Source organism: Sminthopsis crassicaudata, chromosome 6 (assembly GCF_048593235.1).
Source record: "Sminthopsis crassicaudata isolate SCR6 chromosome 6, ASM4859323v1, whole genome shotgun sequence".
NCBI classification, from domain to species: Eukaryota; Metazoa; Chordata; class Mammalia; order Dasyuromorphia; family Dasyuridae; genus Sminthopsis; species Sminthopsis crassicaudata.
In genome coordinates, this window is record NC_133622.1 from 149375384 (window position 1) to 149391993 (window position 16610).

General features: G+C 35.3%; 1 protein-coding gene across 3 annotated transcripts in view; it reads right to left on the minus strand.

The window, feature by feature from the left end:
• Positions 1–16610, minus strand: part of PPP3CA (protein phosphatase 3 catalytic subunit alpha) — a 336565-nt gene that overhangs the window by 3507 nt on the left and 316448 nt on the right. For all 3 annotated transcript variants that reach the window (XM_074276298.1, XM_074276299.1, XM_074276301.1), the window contains exons 12-14: positions 9885–9969; positions 5473–5570; positions 2203–2232 (exon numbers count right to left, since the gene is read on the minus strand). In XM_074276298.1, coding sequence (XP_074132399.1) covers positions 2203–2232; positions 5473–5570; positions 9885–9969 — 213 coding nt within the window. The remainder of the gene's footprint in view (positions 1–2202; positions 2233–5472; positions 5571–9884; positions 9970–16610) is intronic.

Consider the following 16610-nt stretch of genomic DNA (forward strand, 5'->3'; position numbering starts at 1 on the left):
GAATATTTTGAAATTAAGGAAAATATAGGAAAATCCTACTGACAATTTTTAGTATAAACCTAAAGAATCCGATTTGATTTTATCTGAATCAACTAAGTCTACTTCCCCTGATCCTCAGTGTGCATGAAGATAAGGCATTTGTACAAATATAACTGAAAAGTCATGGGATGAGGACATCCCCTAGGGAGCCAAACTTCAAAATATTTAATGGGGAGCCAATGACGTCAGTTTGTTCTAAATCCTATGAAGAACATGCCAGATAATTAAGGGCCAATCACCAATGCCGAGTTGAGCTACACTGTTCCATGAATCTCTAAAAGAAGAATTCTGGGTACCATTGTCCCACTCAAGTTGAACATGAGAGTAAAAAAAAAAATTCTTAGGCTTACATTTGTCAAATTTCCTATGCAAATATGCAGTATCCTTCCATAAGTAAGAAAAAAAATGGAAATATATTGTTTTGAAATTCAATTGAGTAGATAGTACATATTTACATTTTTTAAACTGGGAAAGCATAATGGTGATTAGTCAATTGTGAGAGGAAGATGGGGAAATGAGGAAAGACCAAGGCCCATAGCAAAGCTTCTCAATTCTTCTTTAATTTAGAAATAAATCATGTAAAGGCAAAGATGTCTAATGAGCCCCCAACTTGAAGCCTAAACAAATTACTTAAGGATGATATTAAGTGGATCTACTCTTTTGCTAAAACTATTATGAATATTTTAGTACTTTTATGAAAAAAGGCAAGCTTTCATAGCAATTACAATTTATCAAATAATTTTGTTATTTAAAGAAGTAAATGTGGAACCCTTGGGTTGCAATAGCCAACCAATGTTTGTGATAATTAAAAATAAAACTTGAAAAAATGTTTAGTCCTGGAATGGGGCTCAATATTCAAGTTTTGGGTTCCAAGAGGGTTGAATATCTCTCCTAGTCATGAAGAATGTGCTCTGCTGTAGTTGCTGGTCAGACAATGAGTATTAGCAATTTACATTGGTAGTATACTTAACACAACACAGAGTCACAGAAACCACAGAAAACAGCCAAACTATTAACGAGAATGCACACTGCAGATTAGAATTTGCCATTAGGAATAGATAATTCCCACATAAATAGCAGCTTACTGACTGCTATTTAGAAAGCAGTTGTATTTTCTCTTACTATGCTATCATTTTTTTTCCCACTGTTTCAAAATCATTACCAAATTCAAAGTGGTCTAAAGTAACATTTTCACATCATACCAAGGGACTATAACTACACAATTTGGGGGAAAAGAAAAAAAAAAGTCATCTTGCAAGAACAAAATACAACTGAAGAATTTGTTTTAAAGGGGAACTTTACATTCTTCTCATAAATTTCTTTACATAATGTAAATATGTTAAAATGCATTTCAATTAAGAAATTCTTTAATATTTAAAGAACATTAGATTAAATCACCATAATATGTCAAAGAGGAAACTTGGTTTTCCTAAAACTCCTGGAGGAGAGGGTTTGTGTTTTGTTCCTTATCATATCTCTCACAGTACCTGGTTTAGTGTGTTGCATGGAGTGGGCACTCAGTAAATGATGTTTGATTGATTTTCCTCAGTAAAGGGTTTCTTCCACGGCAGCTAGACATTTTTGGTGTTTCTCGATGTGTCTGGTGCTAATTGTTCTGCTACTATAACTTTACCTTAGTTAGGGTACCATCTGATATGACCAGCAGAAATAAACATCAATGAAGCACCATTTCAATGAACTTTTTCCTAGGATCCTTTGAAGTCTGTATTTAACTGTTTCCTCACCTTTTTTTTTTTTTTTAATGTCTAGATGAAAAAAATTCATTTGAAGGAGGACCATGCTTCCACCTTAAAAATAAAGCTTTTCAAGTATGTGTGAGATCAACATTTACTATTAGCTGCCAGAGTTCCCACCCCACATTGGTCATGCAATTTTTTCTTTTCATGTGATGATATTGAGTAAAATGTACATAAATTAGAACATCAGAACTTCATGAAGAAAAAAAAAAAACAACAAACCATAGAAAGGACACTTTCCCCTTTAAAGCAAGAACATATTGGTTAATACTGAGCCACAACTGTTAGCCCAACACCCACACACTCTGTACAAGCTACAGCAAAAAGAGAGAAAGAAAGAAATGAATACACCCAGCAGAGCCCTTATCTGTTGTAGATACAACAGAAAGGGGACTGGCCAATTTACCTTCATCAGCCTCAATAGCCTCAACAGTAGCTGAAGAGAAGAAAGGGGGTGCAAAACGAATGAGAAAAATGAGCAGAGGATTTGTAATTCTAAGAACAAGTCAGTGAAGAGCAAAAGGAGCTAATAAACTGATGTTATTGTAAGGGCTAGAATCTAGCACAGAAGACAACATAGAGAAGCTACAAAAACAAAATCAGTTTCATCTCCAGGTTGACCTATGCAATTAAAATTGCTTTGCGATTTTGCTTTTCAGTTTTGATCACTGGGGAATTAACCTTTTAGAAAATAATTAACTTTTTAGAAAAATTATGAGAGTTGGATTTTTTTTTTTCTTTTTGAGGAAGGTATTTTCTAAGAAAAAAAAAAAAAGATATTCCCCTAAATTATACATCTGATCCACAAAGTTCATGGAAAAATCCTTCAGTTTTTAGTGAGAATAGATTGATTTATTTACATCTTTAAAAACCCCAAACAAAAGGTAGGGACATAGAGGCTGTGACCTAAAGTCACATGTGTATACAACTTCTAAGTAAATAGAAATTTCTGGTGGTGGAATACAGATTTAGGGGAAGAAAAAAAATGCACACAACTTGTCATAGTTACTCATATACTTATTTCCCTTGAGCTTTTGAAACCCAACCCCTCCCAAAGGAAAAATCATACCCAAATATCCTGAAAAAAAAAAGTCATACATTAACAGGGGGAAAATTATGGTAACAAAATGTCTTCTTTCTTGTTAGCTAGGTACATAACCACTTTCCTTTGTAATGAGAGCATTATTGGAAAAAAAAACAGCATAAGAAATTAAATATTTAGGGGGAAGAGATGATTATTGCAGTATTTTAAGGAAATTCTAGCTATCCTATTAGCCTCAAAATATTATGCAGGAAGAATTCCAAGCTACAGCTGCAATTTTTATAATGGGAGGGATGAAAGGTCCATAATCACAAATATAGTATTCATTCTATTTATTTTGCCTCCCATGATAACTGGTTTGCTTAGTTATAGAAAGTGTAAAAAAAATCTCTACTTATGCCAAGTTTTAATATTAGAATTCTACTCTAAAACTTTCATTTGCCTTTTCCCCTTTTATTCTTGGTTTGGAAACTATAGCACTCATAAAGTGCCCACAAGATCAGAGGTCTAGAAAGTTATCAGTTTAGTTGCCTTTGCTTTAATAACTTTTGAAAAGTCCCAGACCCCTTTCCTGAAAATCAAGGAATCAGAGGAAAATGAATTTTGAATTTGTGATATTGCCTATGACTTAAAATAAAAGCTAAAAGGCTTATATATTCAAGACCAAAAACACTTTCCCAAAAACGTGTCTTTTGGTCATCCAAACTAAAATAAATACAGCAAACCAATGGATTTTAAAAAAAAATTCAACATATTTAAAAGGAATGCAGTAATTTGGGTGAAAATGAAGATGAAAATCTGGTAACAAAATAAAACAAAGGATTATCATAACTCAAGTATGAAGATAAAACTTTGGAACTATACCAACACTGTCACTCAGAAATAAATAATGACCCTCAATCAAAGTATCCTATGAAAATCACTAGACATATTTTTTTGGCAATGTGTGTATTATTTCTCCAAATGTGCTTAACAGAAACCATGTAGATTTCAGCAAATTTGGTGGCTGAGCATTCTGTGCAAATTAATGATGCATATACAGTAATGTTCTACTGAGCAAGAATATTGCAGTGTGAGAGGTTTTGTGGGTTTTTAAAAGGCATTAGAATAATTCTTTTCAGCAATAAATTAGAGGGTAATTTGCTTCTATAATATTATGTATTTTTCCTACAAGTATTAACAGTTTTTGTCTTTGAGCAGGAGAATAACGTATTGCCATAGGGCCAAATTCACACATAAATCAAAAAGAATTAGGCAATAAAGCACAGCTAAAGTAATAATCCCCTACCTGCAGAACTGAGACAAGTTTATTGGAACAGCTATAGCCTTATCCAATTTACTAAGTAATGCTAGTGTTTTTCCTCTATGGTCATCTGTAATCTATCCTTCATCTCTCTTGCTCGTCCACTGTTAATTATATGTTGCTTTCCCCATTACTCTGTGCAACTGGAGAGCAATAACTATCTTTTAAAGCCTTTCTTTGGATAACCCTTGGCACCTTGGCTATGCTCTACAGCAGGTGCTTAATAAATGTTTGTTGACTTGACAAAGTTGAACATTACTTTTTTGCTCGGCTCAAATATCAATTAAAAAACCTTAACCATCAGAATACCTGCATCTTGTTGATTAAGAAGGCAGAAATTGAAAGAAAAAAAAAAGAAAGAAAGAAAGAAAAAAAAAAAAAAGAAAGAGAAAGAGAACTTGAGGGAAGAAACAGGAAAATAAGCAAGAGGCCGAGACTATGGTGCCAATACAGCTTTTTTCTTTTCCCCTCCTTTCCAGGTTCCCATAAATAGCAAGATAAAAAAAATAATTATACCAAGCCTGTCATCCATGCATGACGATAATAATTATCAATAGCAATACAAAATCTAAATTGAAGCATAGAGAGGAAAACCACATATTCTCACCCAGGTACTGGGACCTAGAGGCAATACACATAGATGTTATGATTGTCATGCAATTTATATCATAACTCGAATATAAAGAAATTTAGTTTTACTTTTATCTGGTTCCTAAATGGTGTGCTTATTGCAGTGAAAACACATTGGCCACTGCCCATTTCTGATTAAAATGGAGAATGAAGATAATCATTTGTATGGGATCATTTAAAGTCACCCACAAACTATACTTAGGGGTAAATTTTAGGCTCTGTCTATATCTACAACTGGCTCGACTATTAGATTAATTCTGCCAAGTCATCATTTAAAATGGTTTAAGTTGCACAGGCAGTTATGGTCAGTAAATAAAAGATTAGCTTTATGGACATTGATATTTAGTTCTCTCTCTTTTTTTTAAAAGTATCAAATGGAATCAGTCACTGGGGAGAGATAGCTAGACTCTTGTGGTCCAGATTGCCAAACCCTTACTTTCTCCCATTGGTAGACCTTTGAGCTGAGGGTTTTCTTGGCTTCAGGAAGGGCTGTGATGAGCTGAGGACCAAATTTAAAGGAATGCTTCTTTATGAGGAATAATGACCATGTATTTATCTTGGAGGGTTTGAGAAATTCTTTTATGAAAAGTCATGGGTTTTTTCCTCAGCTTAAAAAAAAAAAAACAAGAACACATTTTGAATCCTGCTGCTGCTGGGGGCAGGGTGACACACAGACAAACATACTGGTGGGGTCTGCTTACCGCTCTGTAGGGTTTGTTTTCCTCCGGAGAGCACCCCGCTGGGAAGCATGCCCGTGGGAGTCAGGCCTTTCAGAGTCAGCACACTCTCACTCTCTTCTCTGTAGGGGATAAAGAAGATAAAACCATCACTTCTTTTTTTTCTCTCTCTCCACAGAAAAGGAAGAAGCTCTACAAAGAGAAAGTGTTTGAGTATTGACTTGAATGTTGCTCATATTGCCACTTAGTCATCATTATTGCAGATGAGAGCGCCTTCAGATAGATGGACCATGACAGCAAAGGATGGGTGATATGGGTAGGTTTTGGTATGAGTCATGAAGGGAGCACCCACACCAATCTGATATTGATTGAGAAATGGAAGGGGCCTTGGGGTCCTCAAATATCTCATTTTCACTGAGGAAACTGCCCTTTGAGGTTAAGGTCCCATTAATGACCCAACTGAGATTATGACCCTATGTCATAGCTTTTCTGACTTCATATATATATCTTTGCCATGACGGGGGAAGATTGCAATTTGTAGATCATCACTGGTACCAAACTGTCTCAATAGTGAGATGAGAGAGAGAGTAAGAAACTCTTCACCTAATTCTTTTATAGCTATTAACTCCCAGATTTTCTCTTCCTCCAATTCACCAGGAAGCCAAGGTCTAGCCAGGGGGAATGGGCTACCATCTGTCCTTCACAGCTTTGTTCTTTCCATCTCTTGTTCAGGAAGCTATTGATCACATCAATAGCATATTGCTACTAGAAAAGTGGTAATGATCTAATGTCCCCTATGCTCTACTAAATTCTCTTCCCTGGCCACCACTCCCAAATTGGAATGTATTTTCCTAGTAGAATATAGGCACCCTTAATTAAGGCTAAATTTTCTATTTGTATCACTAGGACCTAGTAAAATAAGAGCTTATTGACCTACTGTTGGATTAGAGAAAACAGATAAGGTTTCTGTAGGAAGGAACATATAAATTAAACCTTGAAGATTGTAAGCAGGGGAGATGATAAAGGAATGTATTCCAGCAACAAGATGGGAAATGAATGTTCAGAATGGAAACAATAAACAGGATGTTTTAGCTGGAATGGAGAATGTGTGAAGGGAGATTTCCAATGCCAAACTGGTAAGTCTGCATTTTTTCCCTAGATTCTTCATCAGGTTTGTGACATGGTCAGACTTGCACTGTAGATATATTATTTTGGCAACTGTAAGGAGAATGGATTAGATTGGAGGGAAAAAAAGGAAACTAGAAGCCTAAATTGGAGACCGTTACAACAATGTAGAAGAGACATGATGAGGGTTGAAATTAGAATGGTGGCTATCTATATAAATGGATAGAAATCAACAGAAGGAAGAGATATTTAGGAGATGAAATTAGCAATACTTGGTGACTGATGGGATTATGTGTTGGAAAAGTAAGCAAGGATGAACTCACTGAAAATAATTCTAAGGCTAAAAATTTGAATGGTTAACAAAGAAAAGTGAAACCCGTGACTTTAAGAAATGACTTCAAGAAGGGGTGGATTTAATGATGAGAGTGTTGGGAGCTCTGTTTGGCACATACTGAATTGACCCTATGTCAGGCCAGACATGGAGGTCAATGGGGAGAGATTATAAGAACAGGCAAGAAAGCATTTTAAAGAAAGGATCTGAATCTGAAGAATATTAGGATTAGATGTATGGGATCACTAATGAATTTTTGCAATAGTATAGCTATATATATGAATTAACATGTTTTTTTCCTACAATTTAACAAATGATACTTTGTGACAAGCCACTTCCTACCAGACTTTCCTCTCTGTAAAATAAGGACAATAATAATTATGGTCCTTATTTTCCAGGGTTGATATGGGGAAAGTTTTTTGGTAAATTTGAAAATAAAGAAATGTAAACTTTTCTTATCAGTGTTTGGGTCTTCCAGGGACATTGACCATTTATTTACAGGTACTACATAGTCTATAAAGTAATACTGCATAAAACACAGAGAGAGCTGATCTCAAAGTCATTGAGTCAATGAAGGGAGCACTCCTAAACAACCCAAGATTATTGATTGAGAGGTGGAAGGGACCTTGGGGTCCTCAAATACCTCATTTTAACTGAGGAAACTGTTTATTGAAATTAAGGTCACACTAATGACACAACTGCAATTTGAACCTGGGTCCTTCTACTCCTAGTATATTTTCTGGCTACATATTCCTATCATTGCCATGATGAGGAAAGATTTCAAATGAATTGCTGTGGGAGTAGTTGGAAGACAATGAGTACAATCCTCTCACTGTGTAACAGGAAAGCAGTGGCCAAAAGAGAGAAGAACCAGCTATTGAACGTATGGCTTTGCAAATATAAGAAAAAGCCTGGCAGCAAAATCAGAGTGGATGCTTTTGACTAAAATTAAGATTTGAGATTACATAAGATAGGTGGGTTTTTTTTCTCTAATCTATCCTGTTCCTTACCACAACAGATCATTGAAATTGAAAATCATTATGTAAGTCACATGCTCAAATATATACTTTGAACTTAAAAATCAAAAATCTCTTGAGGGAATTAAAATTAAGTTACCTTAATTAGGAACAGAGGGCTGCCTTAAGCAAAGAAATCTGTCATCACCTTAAGGAAGGCCATTTTTCCTGGAGTCTTTAAATGTGTTTGAAAAATTTGTTTGTTTGATAATAACAGGAGGTTTTTCACACTCTTTTAAATATGAAACATTAGATAGAAAATTTTAAAATACTAGGTAGTCATTTGTTATTCTTTTCAAAGATTTATCAAAATAAGATAAATGATGGCTCCCAAATGTTGCTATTCATTTTACAAAATTTAGGTTAAAGGAATCTGAGATTTTCTTTCTTTTTTAAAAAATCCAGCTCTTGGTATATACTCTAGCAGAGGAGAAAGATGAGTACTGACAGTTTCCCATTTATGGGCTGCCAGTTCTGGAGATTAAGGCCTGGGACAAATGAAGTTAAAATGCAAAATGACTCATTCACCAAAAAGTCAACTTTTTACCATGGATAATATTAGAATTTTACTTTAGAAAATACTTAAAAGAAGTTACTTTAAGTAGAATAACAAGGAACTGTTAGTGCAAATTTGAAGCATATTATACAATGAAAAAGTCTGTTCTTAATAACTGCTGTTGAAACAATGGTGTTAAAACATAAAAATGTATTTATTAAGTGACGAGTTCATTTGGCAGGGCTCTTAATCTGTGGTCCAAGGATATCAATGAGCCTTTAATCCACATGCCCTATATCTTTATTTAGTACCAAAAAAAATAAGCAGCACGATTCAGCATAATAAATAATCAAATATAGCTTTTGAAAATTGAACATATATCTTGAGTATATATTTTGTGATTTTCCAAATAATGAAAAAAAGAATAGATAATATTTATATAGTGCTTTAGTTTTGCAAAACACTTTACAAATATCATCTCCTTTGTTTTTTTTTTTTTTTTTTTTTTTACAACAACCCTGGGAGGTAATTACTATAATTATTGCTATTTTACAGATGAGAAAACTGAGGCAAAGTTATTAAGTGACTTGTTCAGGGGTCATACAACAATAAATTTCTAAGTCAAGATTCAGAAATGGTAGCCTTTGAGTGCAGGTTCAATGTTCTATTCATGTGTTCAGTAAAAAAAAAAAAAGAAAAAAAAGAAAAGAAAAAAAATTAAAATATTACTTAATTCATAATGCTGTTGCTCAGTTATTTGAGTCATTTTCAATTCTTTCTGACCTCATTTGGGGTTTTCTTGGCAAAGATACTGGAATAGTTTGTCATTTTATAGATGAGGAAACTGAGGCAAATAAAATTAAGTGACTAGCCTAGGGTCACACAGCTAATAAGCTAAATTTAAGACTGGATTTGAACTCAGAAGTTGAGTTTTCCTGATTTGAGGCCCAGTGCTCCATCTGCTGTGCCAAGTATCCACCCTAAATCCATAATAGTTTTTTTGTTATCATGAATTTTCTTGAATAATAAATAACAGTATACTGACTGATAGGCAGCATGGTAGATAGAGTGAAGGGTACTGACCATAAGCTCTGTGTTCAAGTTCCACCTATAAAACATACTGGGCTCTCTGTCCTGGGCAAATCACTTAATCTCCTAGTGATCCAAGAAGTTTGCTATGAAGAAGATGCACACCTTGCATTGATAGAAGGAGCTTCTTCATCTGAGAATTCCCAATCCAAACCAGGAGATGGGCCCCACAGATTTCACCTTAATGGATTTTGTAAAGCTGGAACAGAATAGCATTACAGGTATTGCCCTAACATCTACCACTACTATCATTTGGGTTTTATCATCATCATCATTATTATTATTTCAGTCTTCAAGAAGGATTATCAGGCTCAAAATGGTTGAGAATTAAATATATAAACCTAATAAGAAAAAAGTGAGTGAGAGTAAATGATCCCACCTCAGAACTGAGAATACTCTCGCCATCTTGCCTATTGCTCGGATCTTGTTCCTGATAACCTCCTTCCGGGCTGCAGCTGTGGCTCCTGTGTTTTAAAACATAAAGTTAAAGAGTCAGTGACATTGTATTTAATTGTTATTATTTATCTAATTAACAGAGATCATAATATACAAGAGATAAGTAATTTTCTCAAGTAAGTAGCTTATAATTCATATAATAGATAACTTTTCCAGTGATCGGTCCCCATATGTCCATTTTCTTAACCTTCATTCCACATTCCCCAATTCCTCCCCTGCCCCACAATCCCCTCTTACCCCTCCAGAGTAAATAGGAAAGAGGTTGTCTCTGCTGCTAACTATAGGCCATGTCTTCATGGTCTCCCAAGAAGAGTGGAAACAGAGGTATTGCAAAAGCAGATGGTTGGGCAACTGTCCACATAAGCTTTCAAGGTGAATCACAGTCAAACTTGTAGCAGACCCACTTATAAAAGCAGTAAGATCAAGTTCATATAGGGCCAGAATGAAACCTTAAGAGTAAATAAACCTATGATACTGTGTACACTTTATAACACACAATGTTCTGAAAACATAATGTTCAAAACACTTGCCTTTATTTATAGTATTCTCTTCTAGATTTTCAGATTATTCACTGATTTAAAAGGCAGAAGGACTAAGCTAGAAATTTTCTGTCATATAGTGACTGAAAGACCAGTGGTAAGGCTAGAAATGCCTGGGTCTAAGTCTTATCTCTAATACGTATTAGCCATGTGACCATAGGCATGTCACTTAAACCCTTGTAATCCAGGCAACTCTCTGACACAACCTTCCCAGCTGGGCACAGGGACCAAAAAAGAATTGAATAATCCTTCAGAACTGAGACAAAGCTTATATTTATCCCCAGACCAAAAGAACTCATGCTCAGCTCCCTGGAAGATGCTCCAGTGGAGCTAAGTTGAGGATTTCCCTATTATACTTACATTGAGGTGCCAATGCTGCTTTGGTAGACAAAGGTTTCACAATAGGAATTTCCCACACTGATTAAAGCACACATTCAGATTTGTTCCCCAGCAAACCCAAAACCCCAAACTTTAGAACATCAGACACTGTAGATTCTATCATTGCTATTCACATGAGGAAGTCAGGCATTAGTTAGACAAATTCATCATTTTGTACATACAGAACGTATCTATAAAACTATAAAGTGATTTAATTTTCATTTTCACTGCTTATTATTATTACTATAGATTATAGTTATTCACCCTCCCTCTTCATGGTTTGCTTATTCAAGAACCAATGAACAATTCTTAAACTTGCATAATGTATTTAATAATATATGCAGAACTTACAATGACAGCTATGTATGTCCCTCTTAGACTTTATAATCCAAACCAAAAGGAGATAGACCCACAGATTTTACTTTGTATAGATTTTATGAGGTTTGATTACAAAGTGAGCAGAAGCACATCATTTCTCCTCTCCCTGAAGCTTATGATTACTGTTTAAAATTGTGTTTATATTTATTTCTAGGGATGAGTTCATAACCCTCAGTTATTTCTAATGATGTAAACCACCACAGAGTGTAAGTAAGCATTTGGTCTTGGGATAACCACCCCACGTTTCATGCCTTTGTATGCAGTAGACAAAATAAAATCTCAACTGTTTCTCCAATAAATCATTAAAGTAAGCACTAAAATGGTCTCAAGTCTTAATAATCTGTATTAAATATTTGTGTGTGTGTTTAAGATTCTTTAAAACTATCATTAAAAGCACAAATCACAGAGAATTATCCAAAGATATGGATATGGCTAGAGGCCAGGTGATTTCTTTACTTTGGCTTCATTGAATGTCTTTGCTATTACTTCATGTTTTCCTATTGTTAGTTTGAGTTTTCATGTGGAAGCAGAAAATTCATCACTACATTTGGCATTCACAAAGTACATTTTAATCAAAGAATTGTAAAATGATTAAGTAAGTTCTTTGTACCTCCAGACCAATAAGTAAACCAAGGCACTCACAAGTGCCTGATCTTTAACTTGCTTCCTTTTGCTAGCTCACATTGCCCATACTGGTTGAAATTGGTAAGTGGATGAATTTTTAAAATTCAGATACAGATAAATGTCTTATTAATTAGGAAGAGAAGAGAATAAAATTAGGAGAATGAAAAACATATGGCAAGGGATGCACAACATAAATTTTATGGTAAAGGACAAAATAAAAGAAAAAGTCAATTGAAGGAGCATTCAAAATGAAAATACAGGGAATAGGGAAAAGAAAGAAGGGAGAGATTAGAATGGAAATGAGGCATGTAGGACTTTTTATTTCAAGCCAGGGGGCCTTGCTGCTTACAAAAAAAAAAAAAAATAAAAACCAAAAAAAAAACCCAAAACTGACATTGTATGGTCTTATCTATTTTACTCTTTCAAATGTTTTCAGCCTGAATGTATTGCATGCTATGTTAACAAAACATAATATTAGTAACCCTCCCCCCATCTTCACATGCTATACAATAATGATATTTAACATTTTATGGCATCTTTTCCAGAAAGGTAAGCTGCCTCTTACTAAGTTTCTCAATGTTTCCTACAAAGCAGGTAAGTATTCTATTATCCACTTATGTAATACTAAAAATTAAATGATTTGACCACATATAGAATAAGAGAAGTCTTCAATCAAGAATTATTTTCCTGGGAAAACTAACCGATAGTTACCATTACTTTTCCTTCAAGTAATTTTAACAGCATCTAAAAAATATAGGAATGGAATTTCTCACTATTAATTTTGAATTTAAATGACAATAGTTGAAAGTGTGTGGTCCGGAAATGGTGAGGGGTCACCATTTGATAAAAAAAGCCGGAGAGAGCTCTAGAAAAAATCAAAGTTTATTTTACATTCTCAAGAGAAGGGCGTCCCACCTTTCAAGCAGACAATGGAAGAGAGGAAGTGCCTCCTGTGGGCAGGACAACACCTTTAATCCCTAACGCAAAACACCCCCTCCCACCACTGACCCTCATCCTCATTGGCTGAGAGTCTTACATTCTAAACGCGAGATCTGCCCATGAAATAGAATTTGGCCAATAAGTACATAGTTGCCCATATTTGACTGAGATAGGGAGGAGATGATATCATGGGAGGGGAACACAATTATGCCCTTGACTCAATGTTCAGAGTCCTTCAGGCCTACTCAAACACTGAAGTAGATGAAGCCTTACTCGATTTTCACAAGTCTTGAAAGATCTTACTTCATCTCATTCAAAAGGTAGCAGAATAAAATAAAGTATTGATACAGACGTAGCCCCCTTTAAGATTCCTTTTCTGGTCTCCAACTTCCTTTGGGACTGACCTTTGATTTACAAGATCTGGTCAAAACCACCCATTTGTATTCCAAGGGGAGAGATCAGGATCTGAGCCAGTTTGGGTTATACCCAGCCCCCATTCTAATGATCTGCTCAGGTTTCCCAACCCCCAACCGATGGGTTTTGGCCCTCAAGGAATCAACCTGGAACTCCACCCTAGGCCCCTTCAAGCAAATAAAAGAGCCAAGCTGGAATCATCTCTGGGCACAGAGTTGAAACATGCAAGCACCATGCTTTGCATCACAGACTCTCTGTCCGCCACTTCTGGTGTATTTCTTCCTCTATCTAATACCTTTTACTAACCAGACTTTAACCTTGCTTCCAAATCCTACAATAAACCTTTTTTTTTAATCAATCTAGGTTTTAGGGCCTGTAAATTCATTTACAGAGGACTCTTGTGCCGCCACTAGAACTCATTTAACTTTGAATCCTTGCGCCGAATCCAAAGGGGTTGCAGGGGAGCTACATTTGACTCCCTGTACTCCGAACCTGCCACTAGACCTCAATTAATCCTAATTTTATTTAGGTATAGACCTCAACATTTGACTATACCTCATCCAGTATTACTCCTAATGTGTTACTCCTAATATACACAGTGTTTTCTGTCCTAAGTTTTCAATACTGGCAGGAAGTCATTAGATCTTTTTTGTTCTCAATATTTTTATTTCATTGCAAGTACTTGCAGGTCATAATTCAAAATAAAGTCCAAGCAAAATGCACACATTTGTAAGAGTTTTGCTGTTGTTTTTTTCATATTCAAGATTCTGGGAACTCTTTCTGTTTTCTCTAGGACAAAAGCTAAGTAGAAGACAATTGTTTGTGCTGAAGAGAGTACTCCAACTAAGTGCAGCTGAAATAAAAAGCTAATGACCAAGGAATCTTCGATGAGATCTTTCCCAAAAAGGAACATTCTGATAGGTGCTCACTTCTGCAGGCTCTGGATAAGAAATAATTTATATATTACAAAGTCCCTCCATTGAAAAGGGAGTTTTAATGAATAAACAATTTTTTCATTTTTAGCGATAATTTAAAGTCTTAGACTCTTTGTGTTATCTAACAAACAATGATTCTTATTCCTTGATGCCCATTTCTTTCAAATATTAAATTATTATTTTTGGGGGAAGCAATCAAGGTTAAGTAACTTGTCCAGTATAACACAGCTAGTAAAAATCTAAGTCTTCATTTGAACTCAGGTCTTCCTGACTCGAGAACCAGTGCTTTATCCCCTATGCCATTTAGCTTCCCCCTTAGATATTAAATTCTAAAAGTCCTTTTTCCCCCTCTAACATCTGTGGAATGACATTTACAATTTCCAGAACTTAGCGTGGAAAGAGTCTCAGAGGCTGAGTTGTATTCTTAACAGTGGATCAAAATAAAGAAGCAAATAGAATGAGGTAGAACAAGGGAATTTTTAAAGGTCAGCTTTTCACATTGATGTCTTTCCTGCCCCTAATTCAACATCAAATTTCTTTGTTGAAAAGCTTTAATACTAAATGCTAAGTGCTGGTGATGAGGTGAAGTCTAGTTTTGGGGGCTCCCAGTATGGGAACCAAATGATAAGGTCTAGATTTAGGTAACCAAAATGAGATTAGGGTTTCTGGTGGTTAGGGAGCTAAATGATAAGGTCTAGTGGCAAGTTTCGGGTTCAGGGAACCAAATGGAGAAGTTTCACTCCCCTCCAGCCCCTTGGGAATCAGCACAAGAATAGGGAGTTTTGGAGAACCCCTTTCTAGTGGCACAGAGATTCTCTGTAAAGGAATTTACAAACCCAAAAACCTTGATTGATAAAAGAGAGTTTATTATAGAGATTGAGAAGTAAGATTAGAAATCCTGACAGAGAACCATAAAGTCTCATCAGGAAAATAGGTGAGGATAAAGAGAGGGTAACACTGAAAGAGAATATTTTTCCAGTGGGCAGAGGTTTCTTTGGCATAGCATGGCATAGCCTAGCATGGCATAGCATGGCATGTTTAAAATCTCTGCAGAGAGAGGATTTTAGATTAGCTCTTTTATAACAGGAACTTTGCCTATAAGCTGAAGGGGGCTAGTGGGTGGAGTCCCAAGTTGGCTCATTTACAAGCTGGGTTTCAGCTTGAGCTGGAATTTGAATAGAATATATTTAATTGAATAGTGTTGAAATTCTTTTGCTAAGAACTAGAACCAACCCCACCTAGATAATAGAATGAAACTGCCTTGTTTCCCTCCATCGAGGTCCCTCATTGAGGCAGAATTGAAGGAGATTTTCTCCTTCAAGAAGTTTTAGAGTTTGGGGGTCTCTTCTTCACTGGCTGCTAATTGCTGGACCTGCCTGTCAAGTTCAAGCCTCCTGGAGGAAACTAAAAATTTGTCACAGAATCATAGAAATGAGGAACCAAGAGCTGATGATGTGAAGTATTCTCACTACATAGATTTAACACTGTTTATGAGCTAAGGTGACTCACAGTTTTTTACCTTATCTATTATGTTAACACAAATTCATAAGCTGTGAATGGGTAGAAGTTGCTATGGAAGACACAAATTGTGATTTCTCCCTTTCCACTAATCTGGGACTTCTTAAAATAAGTTCTATGATTTCATTGGGTCCATAAACATGGATGTGGAAAACATTATGTCTTTATTTTTGCTAATCTCTAACTGAAATCTAGCATTTCCAAAACTGAAAAATTTAAAAATATTTTTAAAGTCTTTATTGAACTGCCTAAAAAAGGTTAAGAACTCTAATCTAATAAAACAAAGATTTATTAAGTGCCTCTTTGGGGCCTGGCACTAGGAATACAAAGGCAGTATTCCCTCCACCAAGTGCCGCAGTCTATTTTCTGGGTTTATAGAAGAAGCCAATATTTCCTATTATGAAGCAAAGATAGAGGAATTTTGTAGTATAAGACTTTCAAGCATAATGTCCCTATTGGTTCAGGAAAACTTTGTTTTGAAAGAATAAAAATTTTGACATAAGTCCATTTTTGCCTATTTTAATTTTGATTTCATAATTCTTCATTAAGCCCCAGTTTAAAGAAATAAATGAATAACTTCTAAGTGTTAATTAGTATCTATAAAATGAAAAAAAGTTCCAGAAAGGTAGTCTCCAATCCATTGAGTCAACAATACAAGAGAGAACATGGGGATGTTCTACACCAAAGGAGTGGGTGTGGATGAGTTTTGGTAGGGCCTTGTAGGTCATTTAATCCAGCACCTTTTATTTATAGATAAAGACAATGAGGCCCAACAAGTTAAATAATTTGCTAATAAAAAGCAGAACTAGGATTTGAACTAAAGTCTTTTGGCTCTTCTGATTGTTGTTCCTACACATGTACATGGTCTCTACTTATATCTCTACTGGCCTTTGAATTTTTCATACAAAATGATAATATTGACAT